General features: G+C 41.8%; 1 protein-coding gene across 1 annotated transcript in view; it reads left to right on the forward strand.

Annotated features, from left to right (window-relative positions):
* Nucleotides 1-12,889, forward strand: part of cers1 (ceramide synthase 1) — a 30,062-nt gene extending 17,173 nt beyond the window's left edge. Inside the window, exons 2-7 of the mRNA XM_070831687.1 lie at nt 1,819-1,978; nt 5,417-5,597; nt 6,296-6,457; nt 6,664-6,811; nt 6,934-7,094; nt 8,813-12,889. Coding sequence (XP_070687788.1) covers nt 1,819-1,978; nt 5,417-5,597; nt 6,296-6,457; nt 6,664-6,811; nt 6,934-7,094; nt 8,813-8,855 — 855 coding nt within the window. The 3' untranslated portion in view covers nt 8,856-12,889. The remainder of the gene's footprint in view (nt 1-1,818; nt 1,979-5,416; nt 5,598-6,295; nt 6,458-6,663; nt 6,812-6,933; nt 7,095-8,812) is intronic.
* Nucleotides 12,890-12,893: the final 4 nt, after the last annotated feature.

Below are 12,893 nucleotides of genomic sequence, written 5' to 3' on the forward strand. Positions count from 1 at the left end.
TACTGACAGCTGGCTTCTATAAATAAATGTCGCAGGCAGGGGGGAGACGCAGGGGTGGAGAGAGAAAGAAAGAACGAGGGAGCTGGGAAGAGTGACAAATAAAGGGGGGAGGAGGGGTGAGAGAGCAGGGGGGAGGGAGGATGGGAGGGCCGATAGAGAGGGGCTGATACAGATGTACCGAGAGACTTAAAAGAATGTGTTGAATGTCCTGCGCTCCGGTCATGACTTACTGAACATGTACCACATGTTCACCACAGTCTCATCCAATCAGCAGCCGCGTGTGGGATCATGTGACCCCCCGGATGCTGCCACCTTTTTTTTTTTTTTTAATGTGTCATGATTGAGGACCACAAAGTCTGTTGCTGTTACATGTTATCTCACATCAGTGTTGGCTTGTCAGCTTCCTTCCCTCTCTTGATTTTGACTCTTGTGTGACGCAAATCCAGAAAACAGTCGAAAAAAAAGGATGAAACGCGGAAAAGAAAAAAAAGCAGAAAGAGAAAAAAAGAGAAAAAGAATAAAAGAAAAGAGAAAAAGTATCAGACAGAAATGGCTACATGAATCCCTGTGAATGTGACTTTCTTAGACCACATGGTTTACATCAAGCCGCAGCAACACTCCCTCCATTAATTTGTCATGTATTCAGTCATTGAGCCTTATCGTATCAGGTCCTGTAGACCAGCAGCTTGGTAACAACTGACTGAGACGTGCTGTATCACTGACACCGGCAACTTTCACTTTCCTGCCTCCTGTTACACCAGTTCGCTGCCTTCTAAAGCAGTGTGTGTGTGTGTGTGTGTGTGTGTGTGTGTGTGTGTGTGTGTGGCATTTTGTTTATGAGGCAGTGAGCTGGGTCTGGTTTCCTGTCTTGGCTCAGCTGTGAAACACTGAACACCTGCCTGTCTTACTGCTGAACCGATGTACCTGTATTACCTATTTTACCTGTCTTTCTGCTCATCCTTGTGCCTCTGTGTGTGTGTGTGTGTGTGTGTGTGTGTGTGCACATGTGCATTTCCTTTTACATGTTTGCCTTTATTGGTAATTATATATCAATGTCACATCCGCAGAGTTTCCTGTTTCTATTCCTTTAAATTGAATGATTACGATTTAGAGTTTCTCTCAGAGATTGAGGCTGAGGAAAGAGAGAAAAACTGAGGAAAATGTGGGGGTGAGGAGAGAGTAAGATTAGGGAGTGGAAGGAGGAAGATAATGGCCCCACTAGTGAGTAGGTGGGGTTGTGTTATCAGGCTACACCAGGACGTCTCTCTGCGACTTCCTCTATTTCTGCTTACATGCTCACATAGCAAGCCACAAGCAGACTTGTGAAAGACACGTATCTATGGGCAGACGGTCACATGCCTGTAATGTACCATGGCACACTGTTGATGGTACGTGTACACGTATGTGTCAGAAAAGAGAAGGACACGCAGAAAGGAAAGGAAGACATATGTTGATGTTGGCTTAAATATGTTTATACATATATAACAGCGACATCTGCTTTATCTGCAATCTAGCATCTAAACAACATCCTGACATTGTCTGTAGCACTGGCAGCAGGCCAGCAGTGGGTCATTTTACACTTTCAACCAACATCTCAATATGAACCACTATACACATCAATGAACAATCATCTGTTTATTCTTAATTATTTATTTTGAAATATGTTTGCATCACCATTTAAATTAACCAGTTATTGTGTCCAAAGGCCTCCCAGCAGGCAGCTCACCCAGCTGCAGGCCCGAGAGAAACAGCTAGATTCATCCTTGTGACTTCCTCTGCTCTGTCTGACTGGCTCCTCTCTCTGCTCTGGCCCCACAGCCTCTAGCACAGCGGTGGAGGCTGCTGCCCAAAGATGCTGCCAAGATGCCGGAGAGCGCGTGGAAGCTGGTCTTCTACACCATGTCGTGGTCATACAGCACCTACCTGCTCTTCTTTACCTCCTACTCCTTTTTCCACGATCCGCCCTCTGTCTTCTACAGTAAGATACGCAACAGTGTGGACACACAATTTCATGTCATTTAAAGTTCAGTTGTATAGCAGGTCACGTGACCTCTTCAGGAGCTGTTTATGTAATGACTCCATCATTTTAAAGGTCCCATATTCTGCTCATATTCAAGTTCATGCTTGTATTTGGAGGTCCCACTACAACAGGTTTACATGGTTTAATGTTCAAAAAGCACATTATTTTTCTCATAGCAGATGAAACAGCTGCAGCTGTTTTCAGTCTCTGTCTGAACGCTCCGTTTTAGAGGAACAGAAACAATCTGCTGCTTCGCTCTCGCCTTCCACATCTTTGTGTCACCAGGAGCTGGAATTAGTGAGGAAAGAACAATGGCTGACAGCGAGGTGGACAGTCGGCCTGCTGAAGGGCTGGAGGAGGTCCCCTTATGACATCATAAAGCGGGGCGAATCTTAACAGCGTGTTTTCACACAAATTTACTGAAAGACGGAGCAGGAGAAAAAGAGAGAGGATGGTCTTTCCTCATAGTTTGGCACACCAGAGACATGTTTATATTGACAAGACATTAAAAAGAGCATTTTGTATAATATGGGACCTTTAAACGAAAACACCATTTAATGTTTTAAATAATCTGTCAGTATTTAATTTCATTTAATACATTGAATAGAAATTTAATTTACTCCTATTAATTCCTCTTTAGTGTTTGAATGCAGTCCATATGAGCTAAATGTTCACCTCAGAAAAAGTGTGTTTATTAGTACTCTTCAAATAGAGAAATATGTATGGCAGCAAATACAGGATATGTAGCCTGGTGGTTTACGCATATACCAACCCTTGAATTAGTCTCTCCTTCCTGTTTTTGACACAAAACCCCCAAAACCTTAATTCACCAGGTTCAGCATTAACATTGGCACATTAAAAGTGACAAGTTTAACTTATACTCTTTTTATCACAGGGGTAAATTATATGGCAACAATCCAAATGAGAGCAACATTATTCGAGCAATTATTGGGGTAAAACTTAATGTGTCATTAGAATGTAATGTATCATTAAGTTTTGATGTTTTATCTGCATAAATGTACGTTATGGAGAATAGAGTCATGACCGAGAACCTGTGTGATGACTATCACTGCATTGCTATATGATACATATGAAATGGGTATTCCACTAACAATCCAACAGCATCTTTCATAGTCTCTCTCTGCCTCTTCCATCAGACATGGAGGTGTCAGGGCTCCGGTCCAACTGCATCACTCCGAGTGGAGATAGCAAAGGCTGGCTGACAGCGCCAGGTTCATCTTTAATAGCTGCATCACCTCTAATAGCTGTCAGCCCGAGATGTGTACAGAGGCAGCGTAATGTGGCTGGACTGCTAAGGAGGGAGGAAGGGAGGGAGAGAGAAATAGAGAGAGAGATGTGAAGCCAGAAAGAGACGTAAGAATTTGGAAATTTTGGAGGAACCAAAGTAGCACAGTGGCAGAAGCGAGGAGGGGCAGAGTGTCTTTATTCTGAGGAAAAAAGGCAAAAAAAAGTTCAGTCTCCAGTAGAAAAAGACAGTCTCCGGTTCCCATGCCTCCCCTTGGCAGCTCTTCTGTTGTGATCCATCTAGCAGCCTTCTTCTCAATGTTTAATGACGGAAGGACCAATCAATAAACATTACACAGGGCCCGCACGTAACCCCATCCCACTAGAGACAAACCTTACTCAAACATCGGAGGAGAAAGTTTCCGTCCAACATCTGATAGGGTTCTGAGACATGAGCTCGCCAAGTAGCCGTAACGTTCATTTGGCCTGTTCTGCCTGTGGTGCTTTAGAAACCATCTCTAATTCTCCTGAGGTTAAACCTGATCCCTCCAGCCTCCCATGCTAACTCTCCCAGCTTACCCCTCACATCTGGTACACCCACCCCGGAAGTTACTGTATATAGCTCAGTAATGTGTGTATATAACACTGAGTCTCTATTGCTTCCCTGTGGGTTGGACCTTTATTGCATCGCACATTAGTTGTATGTCTATAAATCAAACATAACCCTTTTTAATTTAATTTATTAATATTAAAGTGTAAATTTTAAAGCAGCAGGAATATTTGACTCATTATGAGAATAATTAGATAGTATATTGTTTTTTTATGCTTTTCTTATCAGTGTAGTACAAATTCATTCACTGCAAAATTATGTGATTAATCATTTAAAAATTACATTTTTTTCTTCAGCCTCCACAGTCTTTTGTAATCTGAAATTTGTTACAATAGGCCTGAGACAATAAGTCTTGTTGTCTTAACACTTATGAACAGACAACTGTCTCCTCCACTTGCACTGATAAGCAGTGAGCCTGAGTTAAATGGGTTTGTTGGCACGCCTGTTTCCATCTCTGTGATAGTTATGGTACAATCACCTGTCTCTGTTTTATTGTGTGAGCAAGAGTCCACCATCTACAAACAAGACAACAGATAACAGGAGTAACACATATGTACACATGTAAAACATTATATTACATATGTATGTATAATACAGTAGACATGTAGAGCTCTCAGGGAGTGCATGCCTCTGCCAAAGGCTGCACAACTCTAAATATATTCTGATTTTTTATATGATTTTCTTGATTCAGATCTGTATCAATGCATATATTGACAGCAAATAATGGTGATCGGCTGATGGCAGCCATGGTTTTTGAAAAGTAGTGTGGCTATTTAGATTTATCATGTTGCTGTAGTGCCACCTATAGACAGGATGTCACCACATTTATTTATGATTGTATATGTGAAGCAGGCTGTGGCTATAACATTAGTTTGGATTAGATTACATTAGATTATCCACTTGATTTTATAGTCCACCTCAGTTGAAATTTGTATTTGGCTTCTCCCAAAATGCAGCAAAGGTACATACAACAGACATAACACAGCACGCCATTATAAACAAAATATACAACAGTGCAAGTGGGCGGGTAGCAGCAAATAAATGATGTACAGGTAAAACGGTATGCTAGGCTCATTCACATACTTCATATACCAACCTTGGTGAAAATTTCTCTTACAAATACAAATACAAAAGAAGTTTTTTAGAAGAAACAATGAAAAAACATGCATCCAAATTATAAAGTGCTGAGTAATAGACACATTATATTACATATTGTATCCAAATATGCACAAACTAAAATGAAATAACTTTCTTGGCTTTTTGTTAATTTTAAATCGAAATATCTTACTTAAGTTTTGCTATATATATCCAAACAGAAATGTGAATGAACATAACCCCTTTACTTATGAGAATCAATACTATATCTACTGTAGTCTGTGTATTTCTGAAGTCCTTCTAATGCAAACAGTATAAAACAAATAATGTTGCCAGTTACTCATCATTGAACAGTACATGACTGAAGTCATACCAAGTAAGTTGGAAGTAAGCAAAAGTAACATGACGCCCTGACCTCTCCTCACACTTCTCACCTGTTTGTCCAGACTGGAAGAGTGGTATGTCAGTGCCTACAGACATCGCCATCGCCTACCTGATCCAGGGCAGCTTCTACGGCCACTCCATCTATGCTACAGTCTACATGGACGCATGGAGGAAGGACTCAGCCGTCATGGTGGTGCACCACATCATCACGCTGGCACTCATTAGCTTCTCTTACGCCTTCAGGTACTTTTTGTCTAGTTTCAAGTCGGAAAACAAAAATTTACTTGGTTGGTTTGTTGTTTAGCATTAGCAAACATTACCATGCAGTGTGACTGGCTGGCTCCCCGTCCGGGTTGTACCCCACCTCCTGCTCAGTGTCAGCTGGGGTTGGCTCCTGCCCCCCCAGTGACCTTTAAGGATAAGCGGCATAGATGATAAATGAATGAAAGAACATTAGCACTGAAACGCCAATATAATGTGTTAGAAAAGGGAAGGTCAACACAAAGAATATTGTTTTTTTTGTACCTGTAAATTAAGACCGAAACATGTCTTGAAAATTTTGGCAAAACAGATTGTTAAAAGGTGCAGCTTTAATGTTGCCGAAAAAAAACAAGGACAAGACACCAAAAATAAACAAAATACTTAATAGATACCAACCTGACTAGACTCAAACTCCCTCACAAGAAACTCTCACTAACACTGACTAAAGGCGCTGGACTGAAACGAGAGGGAAAAGTTGAAAGTCACAACAAAACAGGAAGTAACAGAAAAACACATGAACTAAACTTAACAAAGTTGACGAGACGTAACACTGACCTATTTTACAGCCACAGTTTTACTATGCATCTGTGAGAGAGGAGGACAAAACTTACATTGTAACTATCACATCAAAAATAAAATGAAATATAACCACACTACACTTCATGGTCCCTGCCCCTCAGATACCACAACGTCGGGATCCTGGTTTTGTTCCTCCACGACATCAATGACATCCAGTTAGAGTTTACCAAGCTCAACGTCTACCTGAAGTCCAGAGGAGGAGGCTATTACCTGCTCAACGACGTGCTGTCCAACATGGGCTCCGTCAGCTTCAGCATCACTTGGTGAGGCTCAACAAACACACACACACACACACACACACACACACTAATTTTCTGTCACTCTTCCTCTTAATGTCCCATTTGTTCTCTGTCACTGTGAAATGTTTTGTATTTTTTACAGCTTCATCATTTTGTCTGTCCCTAATGAAGAATGAATGCAGATGAGTAATATTTCTATCTGTGGTGTCCGTGGTGTTTCTGTCTCACAGGTTCTGGTTCCGTCTCTACTGGTTCCCCCTCAAAGTGCTGTATGCCACGTGCGTGTCCAGCCTCCAGTTGGTCCCCAGCATCCCCTTCTACTTCTTCTTCAACGCTCTTCTCCTGGCACTTCTGCTCATGAACATCTACTGGTTCTTGGTGAGTTTTTTTTAAATTTTATTCAAAGCCAGAGAACATTTATGGTCATCGTGTGTTTGTCTTAACGCAAACTGCCACAATAGTCTGATCTCTTTCCTGTCTTCCTCCTCTGTCCTGCGTAGTTCATCGTGGTTTTCGTGGTGAAGGTGCTAAAGCTGAAGGAGGTGAACGACGTCAGGGAGTACGAGGACGAGGACGGCAGCAGGGCAGCAGCGGACCTGCTCAAAAACCAGGAGGCAGAGAACAACGATGATGGTGCTGGACATCATATCTCTGCCCCGGGGTGAGCTGCACCAACAGAGCCTGTCGTTTGTTTAATCTGACTGAGACACCTCAGCTCAGGGTGGAAAAACCCCACCAGCGCACACTGGCAGGTTTTCACTGTAAATGTTGAGTTTGTTTTTACCAGCAGCTGGTTTGGCAGGAAACCAAACCAGCAGTTTAAGGTGCTATTTGCAGAATTTCCACATGAATAAGTCATTAGTTTTAAAACAGGTCATTATGAAGTAGAAATTGCTATAAAGAGTAGGCCGGTTGCAGTGTAATAGCTATCCTAATGCTATGAGACAGAGAGCTGGGCTTTACCTCAGTAGATACTTCATAAATAAATATAAATATTCACCACATAAATATTTAATAAATCCAATTAAATTGTTTGAGACAGTACATGTTAACACACAGCCAGGTATACTGTTAAAGTACCCACAGCCACACTAGCAGCTCTGTAACACTATACTTTGAGATAAGTGCTGACCTCAGTATGTGAGCATGCTCATAGTGACAATGCTAACATGCTGATGTTTAGCAGGTGTGACGTTCACCATGTTCACCATCTCAGTTTAGAGCGCTAACATTTGCAAACTACAACTGGACAAAAAGTAGGCTAGTGTGAATAATACTAGCTGCTAATAAGTATTTCTCAGCTGGTGGAGTTCATACCATGTTTAGGTCCTTAATGCAGCTGTTCTATGCAGTAAGAAGCAGAAATACAAAAAATACTAAAGAATATTTTGTTGTAAAGGTGGTCTAATAACATAATTTAACACGCCAGCGTAGGATGTATATGTTAAAATAAGAAACGTGCTGAAGACATTGAAGGTGTTAACAGAGAGAGGCTGATCTCTTCTTTCTGGGCTGCATAAAATCCACGTTTCCCCATAAAACGCGCAGCTTTTATTGTTATTGCTATTGTTGTTAATTGTAAAACTGATCAGTGCCACTGGCATGAGTTTGATACCTCTTAATAACCACGTTCTCATTTTGCTCACTCTATTAACTCTGCTTAAATGTGCGAATAGTGTCCCCTCCTGAGCCATCCCAGCAGTCATTGTAATGATTATTATGCCTCCATATCTGTGGAGGTTTGACTCCAAAAAGCCCACTGCATTGCGTAATAGTGGTATCTTCTAATGTTTAAATAAGCACTCAGCACTAGTATATCTGCAGGTGACTTTATCTAAAGTTATGGATTCACCTGTCTTTATCTGAGGAGCTGCCTTTTATCCTCCAGTCCCCGGGCTGACTGTCATGTGTGCCCCTATCATCTGCTGCTGATTAGCATGGCAGCCTTTGACCACTGACACCCTGAGGACCCTGAAATTACCGACGTCTCTATCACTTTTCTGTTACTTTAGAATATTCACACGCAGTTGACCCGTTGTGGTACAACTCAAAGATATGACAACTCGTGAAGGCCGGTGAGGATGCGGGAAGAGCAGATCTCCCGCTGGGCTTGTGTAACTAGCAGGTCACAGGTAGATAGGATCAAAGAGCCTGAGGCCATATGGAGATGTGATTATGTGGCACTCCTTATCTGCCCGGCCTTGAACCCTGCTGATATCCTCCCAGCCTGCTAATGCCTCACATCTGCTGATCACCTCACCTGACAAGCTTTATTCTCTCCTTCTCACTCCCGTCCTGTCTGAGACTCCTTCGCTCTCGGTTCCCTGACTCTTTCTCTGTCTGTCTCCCTGTTGTCTCTGTTGTCTCTCTCTGTTGCAGGAAGCATGTGCAGAACGGGATCAACAAGGAGAAGCATCTATAACAGGCTCTCCATCGCCACCACCTGGCACTACGCCCGAAGTACAAGCAAGACAAGACGCCCTACTTGGACGGCTCACGTTCAAAGCATGTCTGAAGGGAAGAGTGTCAAAAAAAGAAAAGGAAGGAAAAATATTAAGTTAGGCCGTGATGAGTTTTTACTCTTTTTATTTGTTTTAGAACATTTCATTTCATCGCTGTCATTTTGTTTTCAGTTTTGTTTTTATTAGAGCACTGTGAATGTTATTTCAGGTGACTTTTTTTGTCTTATTGTCGCTAACTTTACATTTGATAGATTCAGTAGGAACAAACAAAGTTGAGGGTGTGATAATCATCCCCATCACACTTAACAGCGCCGCAGCACCCACACAAAGACAAGGCTTAGGCCTGTAGGGGTTCTGTAGTTATTTAGACCTACAGCAACCTTTAGTAACCTGGTAAACAAGCAATATGCTAATTCTATAGGGGTGAGCCGTGTTTTCTCCATCAGTGAAGCACATTCCCTGATGAATTCCTGTCCTCCTTTACTCTCTTCAACCTCCGTCCATCCTCTCCGACTCCAGACATGAAGAGAAAAGTTGGGGAAAAAAATGATGATTCAAAACTGACACAGATGCAGGAAAGGCTCTGTCTGGTGCTGATTCACCACATGTATTGATTTTCATATCATTGCACATTGTCAGCGGTGGCGGCCGCGCAGGTCTGGGCCGCTGCGTTCGTTAGTTTGAACTGAAAAGCCACACTGGTGTTTGTAGTTACAGTATGTGCGTGTGTTAGGTGTCCGAGGACGTGGAGAGTGTGGATGTGGCCGAAGCTCAAAATCCGTCATTTCACAACGTTTCACCTCTCTTGTGCTGATGATCAACATGAATTGGGAATATTCACCTAATGTATAGAGCTTTTTTTTGTTTTGTTTTAAATGTCTTTCCTCCATGCGTGATGCAAAGCATCTGTTGCTGCACTGACATGAAGGCGTACAAGCTGATTGCTGGTTTAATGACAGCAAATAGCTAGAATTGATTGACGGGGTTTCAGTATCATCCTTATAATTTAATTTGTTTCAGCAGTATGGATTTGAATAACATTTATAAGCGGTGAGTGGGTGGTGGCGGCTATCGGGTTCACAGAAAATTGGAACACTAGCCCAGGACTTGTGTAAATTTAAAAATCACAATGATTAAAACATTATGTATGCACACATTATGGTATTCAGGAATGCATGACATCGAATGATTTTGGAAATATGCTATGAAATTGTCTTACAATGGAGAAAAAAAATCCTCTCACTATGTAATCATAATGTCTTTATTAGTGTCCTAAAAGTGATCTTTTTTGAGGCAGCAGTGAACGCTGAACACACATAATGTTGACTAACACACCAGCGTGGGATAAACCTTCATTCAGTTGTGGGTATTTTAGACATGTCTCACCAAGAGAAGGGAAGGAATGAGATGCAAGTCTGTTTTAATCCCACTCGAGGGAAGATTTTTGATGTTGCCTATGATTTAAACACCTTAAGTTAAACTGCAGTCAGAAGGGTCCCGGTTAATGCGACTGGTTTCCGTGGATCCTACTGGTTTACTGTGTGTGTGTGTGTGTGTGTTAGTGGAAACAGCTGCTGCGCCTGTAGAAAATGAAATAAGGGATGTTTCTATTCTTCCTACCTTCTCGATCAAATTCCAGCTCTTGTTTGGATGAACAGCGTGCTTGTGCTGCTGGAGCAGGCCGCAGATGTTGTCTGTCTGTCTGTGGGATAAGCGTCTGTCTGTTTTCCCTCTGTTTGTCTTCCACAGTCCCCTCGTCAGCACTTGGGAGGGGGGGGGGGGTTCAAACTAACTTTTAATTTTACATTCAACTATCATTATTATTGCTGTAGTTCAGGTTATTATTGTTAATTTGTTTGTTTTTTTTGGAGTTGCTGCTGTCTTTTTTTTCCTCTGAGAGCACTGTTGGTATTCCAGTTGTGTTGTTTTTTTCTTCTGCTGTATAGTACATGAGTTGGTGGTAGTCTGCTCAGATCAGATGTTTCCAGGGACCAGGGAGAGTCGTTTTGTTCTTTGACATTACAAACATCTGGATTTAGTCCAACATCTCCTCCTTTTAATCTGAATGCTGGCTCATTTTACTGTTTTCACATCTGAACTGTAAGTAACACGGTTTATCAAACATGTTACTGTGTGTAATGCATCAGACGTTCGGAGTACTGTGGCTGACTGGTTTTACTAGCATGCTGATATGGCAGGAAGAGACCTTTAAGGTCCTCCCAGCTCGCCTGTGAGATAGACTATCCACAGTTTTGCTAATATTTTTGTCATATGATGACATCTGACGGGGGAGTGAAGTTTGCAATGAACTGAACCCACAAAGACCTGTGATCTGGATCAGGTGTGACTCATCCCTCAAGTCTGGTATGGTACTGTGTGCAAAAGGTGCACCTCCAACCTCTACACCTCTCCCCCACTACAAGCAGTCCTGTGATGTGATGTGTGGATGAGTAACCACTAATAGGGGTGGGCGATGTGGCGAAACATAACCTCACTTGATATAAAAACTCTGCTGTGCGGTTTATACCTTGGCGTCCATTCCTTTTAACATTTTTAGGCCATTGTGGGCAACGTATTGTAAATCAATGAGCTGTTTGTGGGCAATATTGGATTTTAAATATTTGCATCTAATCTACTTTGTGTTTTCAGGTATTTACTTCTGATTGATTATCCCAAAACAGCCACAGAATCCACCAGGTTTGCTTTAGATGATTTTTAATTCAGGAGATTTTTCAGAAAATGTACTTTCCCACCAAATATATCAGTATCATGATATGAAATATCAAGACAGAGGATTTTTTCCACATCACCTACCTCCGATTATGACAATTATCTGAAAGTGAAGGAGTTTGTTACTTTTCTTTCTGAATGGATTTGGCTGGTTCTTATTTAAACGACCAATACAACACCCAGGACATATTTGATTTTAATTGAAAACATGTGAAGACCAGTTCAGTCAGACAACTCACCTGGAACAGAAACTTGTAAACACAGACTTGATGTTTGATGTCTTGGCTCTGACCTCGTCACCCGCTATTTGCAAACACATATATCGTCACTCAGGAGGTCAGAGAGGATTAGGCAGTGAGTGCAAAATAATACAGCAGAGTTTGTAATCTGGTCACCAGTGAAGCAGCAGCAGCATTGACAGGACCACCTCACTGCAAAGCCTCCAGTGGATTTTTATCACAGTGAGCTTCATAAATTTGGCGTCTAGGCTCTTATCTCGTCACTCCATTAAAATCAACACAGAGAAATTTAATGAGTGACGACTGGAGAGGCGGCGTTTATGAGTGGAGTAGTGTTGCAACGAGGAGAGCGTGATGTGATGTTTGATGTCCAGTGTCTGACCTCCTCACTGTGTGTTTGCACACGTACAGATCAGAACAGAGGAGGCCAGGGAGTGATGATAAAGTGAAGCAGCTTCTACTTCAAAGGCTGCGTTTGCTCACGCTGAAAATGACGTGCGAGTTGTCGGCCTGAACTGGGCCACAGGCTTCGCCTCCATCAAGTACCTTCAGGAATGGTTTGATTGTGCCAAAACATCCACCCAAATTATGAGGCAAGTGTTTGTGGGAGCTGGTGACGAGCAGAGGAGAGCTAGTAGAAAACGACGGGCAGAAACGGCCTGCAGGTATTTCTTATAAATTGCACTGTAATTTATTAGTATTATTTTTATTGTTCATTCGTAGATCAAATTTTGAAAAGGGAAGGGAGAATTTGGGAATTTTTATGACTTTCTGGGAAGAATCAGTATCTAAATCTTATTAATTCAAAGTGTATTTTAATGATACATGTTTTTTGGACCACCGATACATTCTGTAAGAGATACAAATTGCCCCATTTTCTTTTCCAAACTGAATTTGACGACTTTCTAAATCTGACCACTTGTTAAAGACACGTATTTGCTCTTTTGTAATGCAATTTTAATACCATTCAGCCAATGTTATCGTTTCATTTTTTCCCATAAAATAAAACATGTCAGTAAACAAGAGCCG

Source organism: Pempheris klunzingeri, chromosome 6 (genome assembly GCF_042242105.1).
Source record: "Pempheris klunzingeri isolate RE-2024b chromosome 6, fPemKlu1.hap1, whole genome shotgun sequence".
Taxonomy (NCBI): domain Eukaryota; kingdom Metazoa; phylum Chordata; class Actinopteri; order Acropomatiformes; family Pempheridae; genus Pempheris; species Pempheris klunzingeri.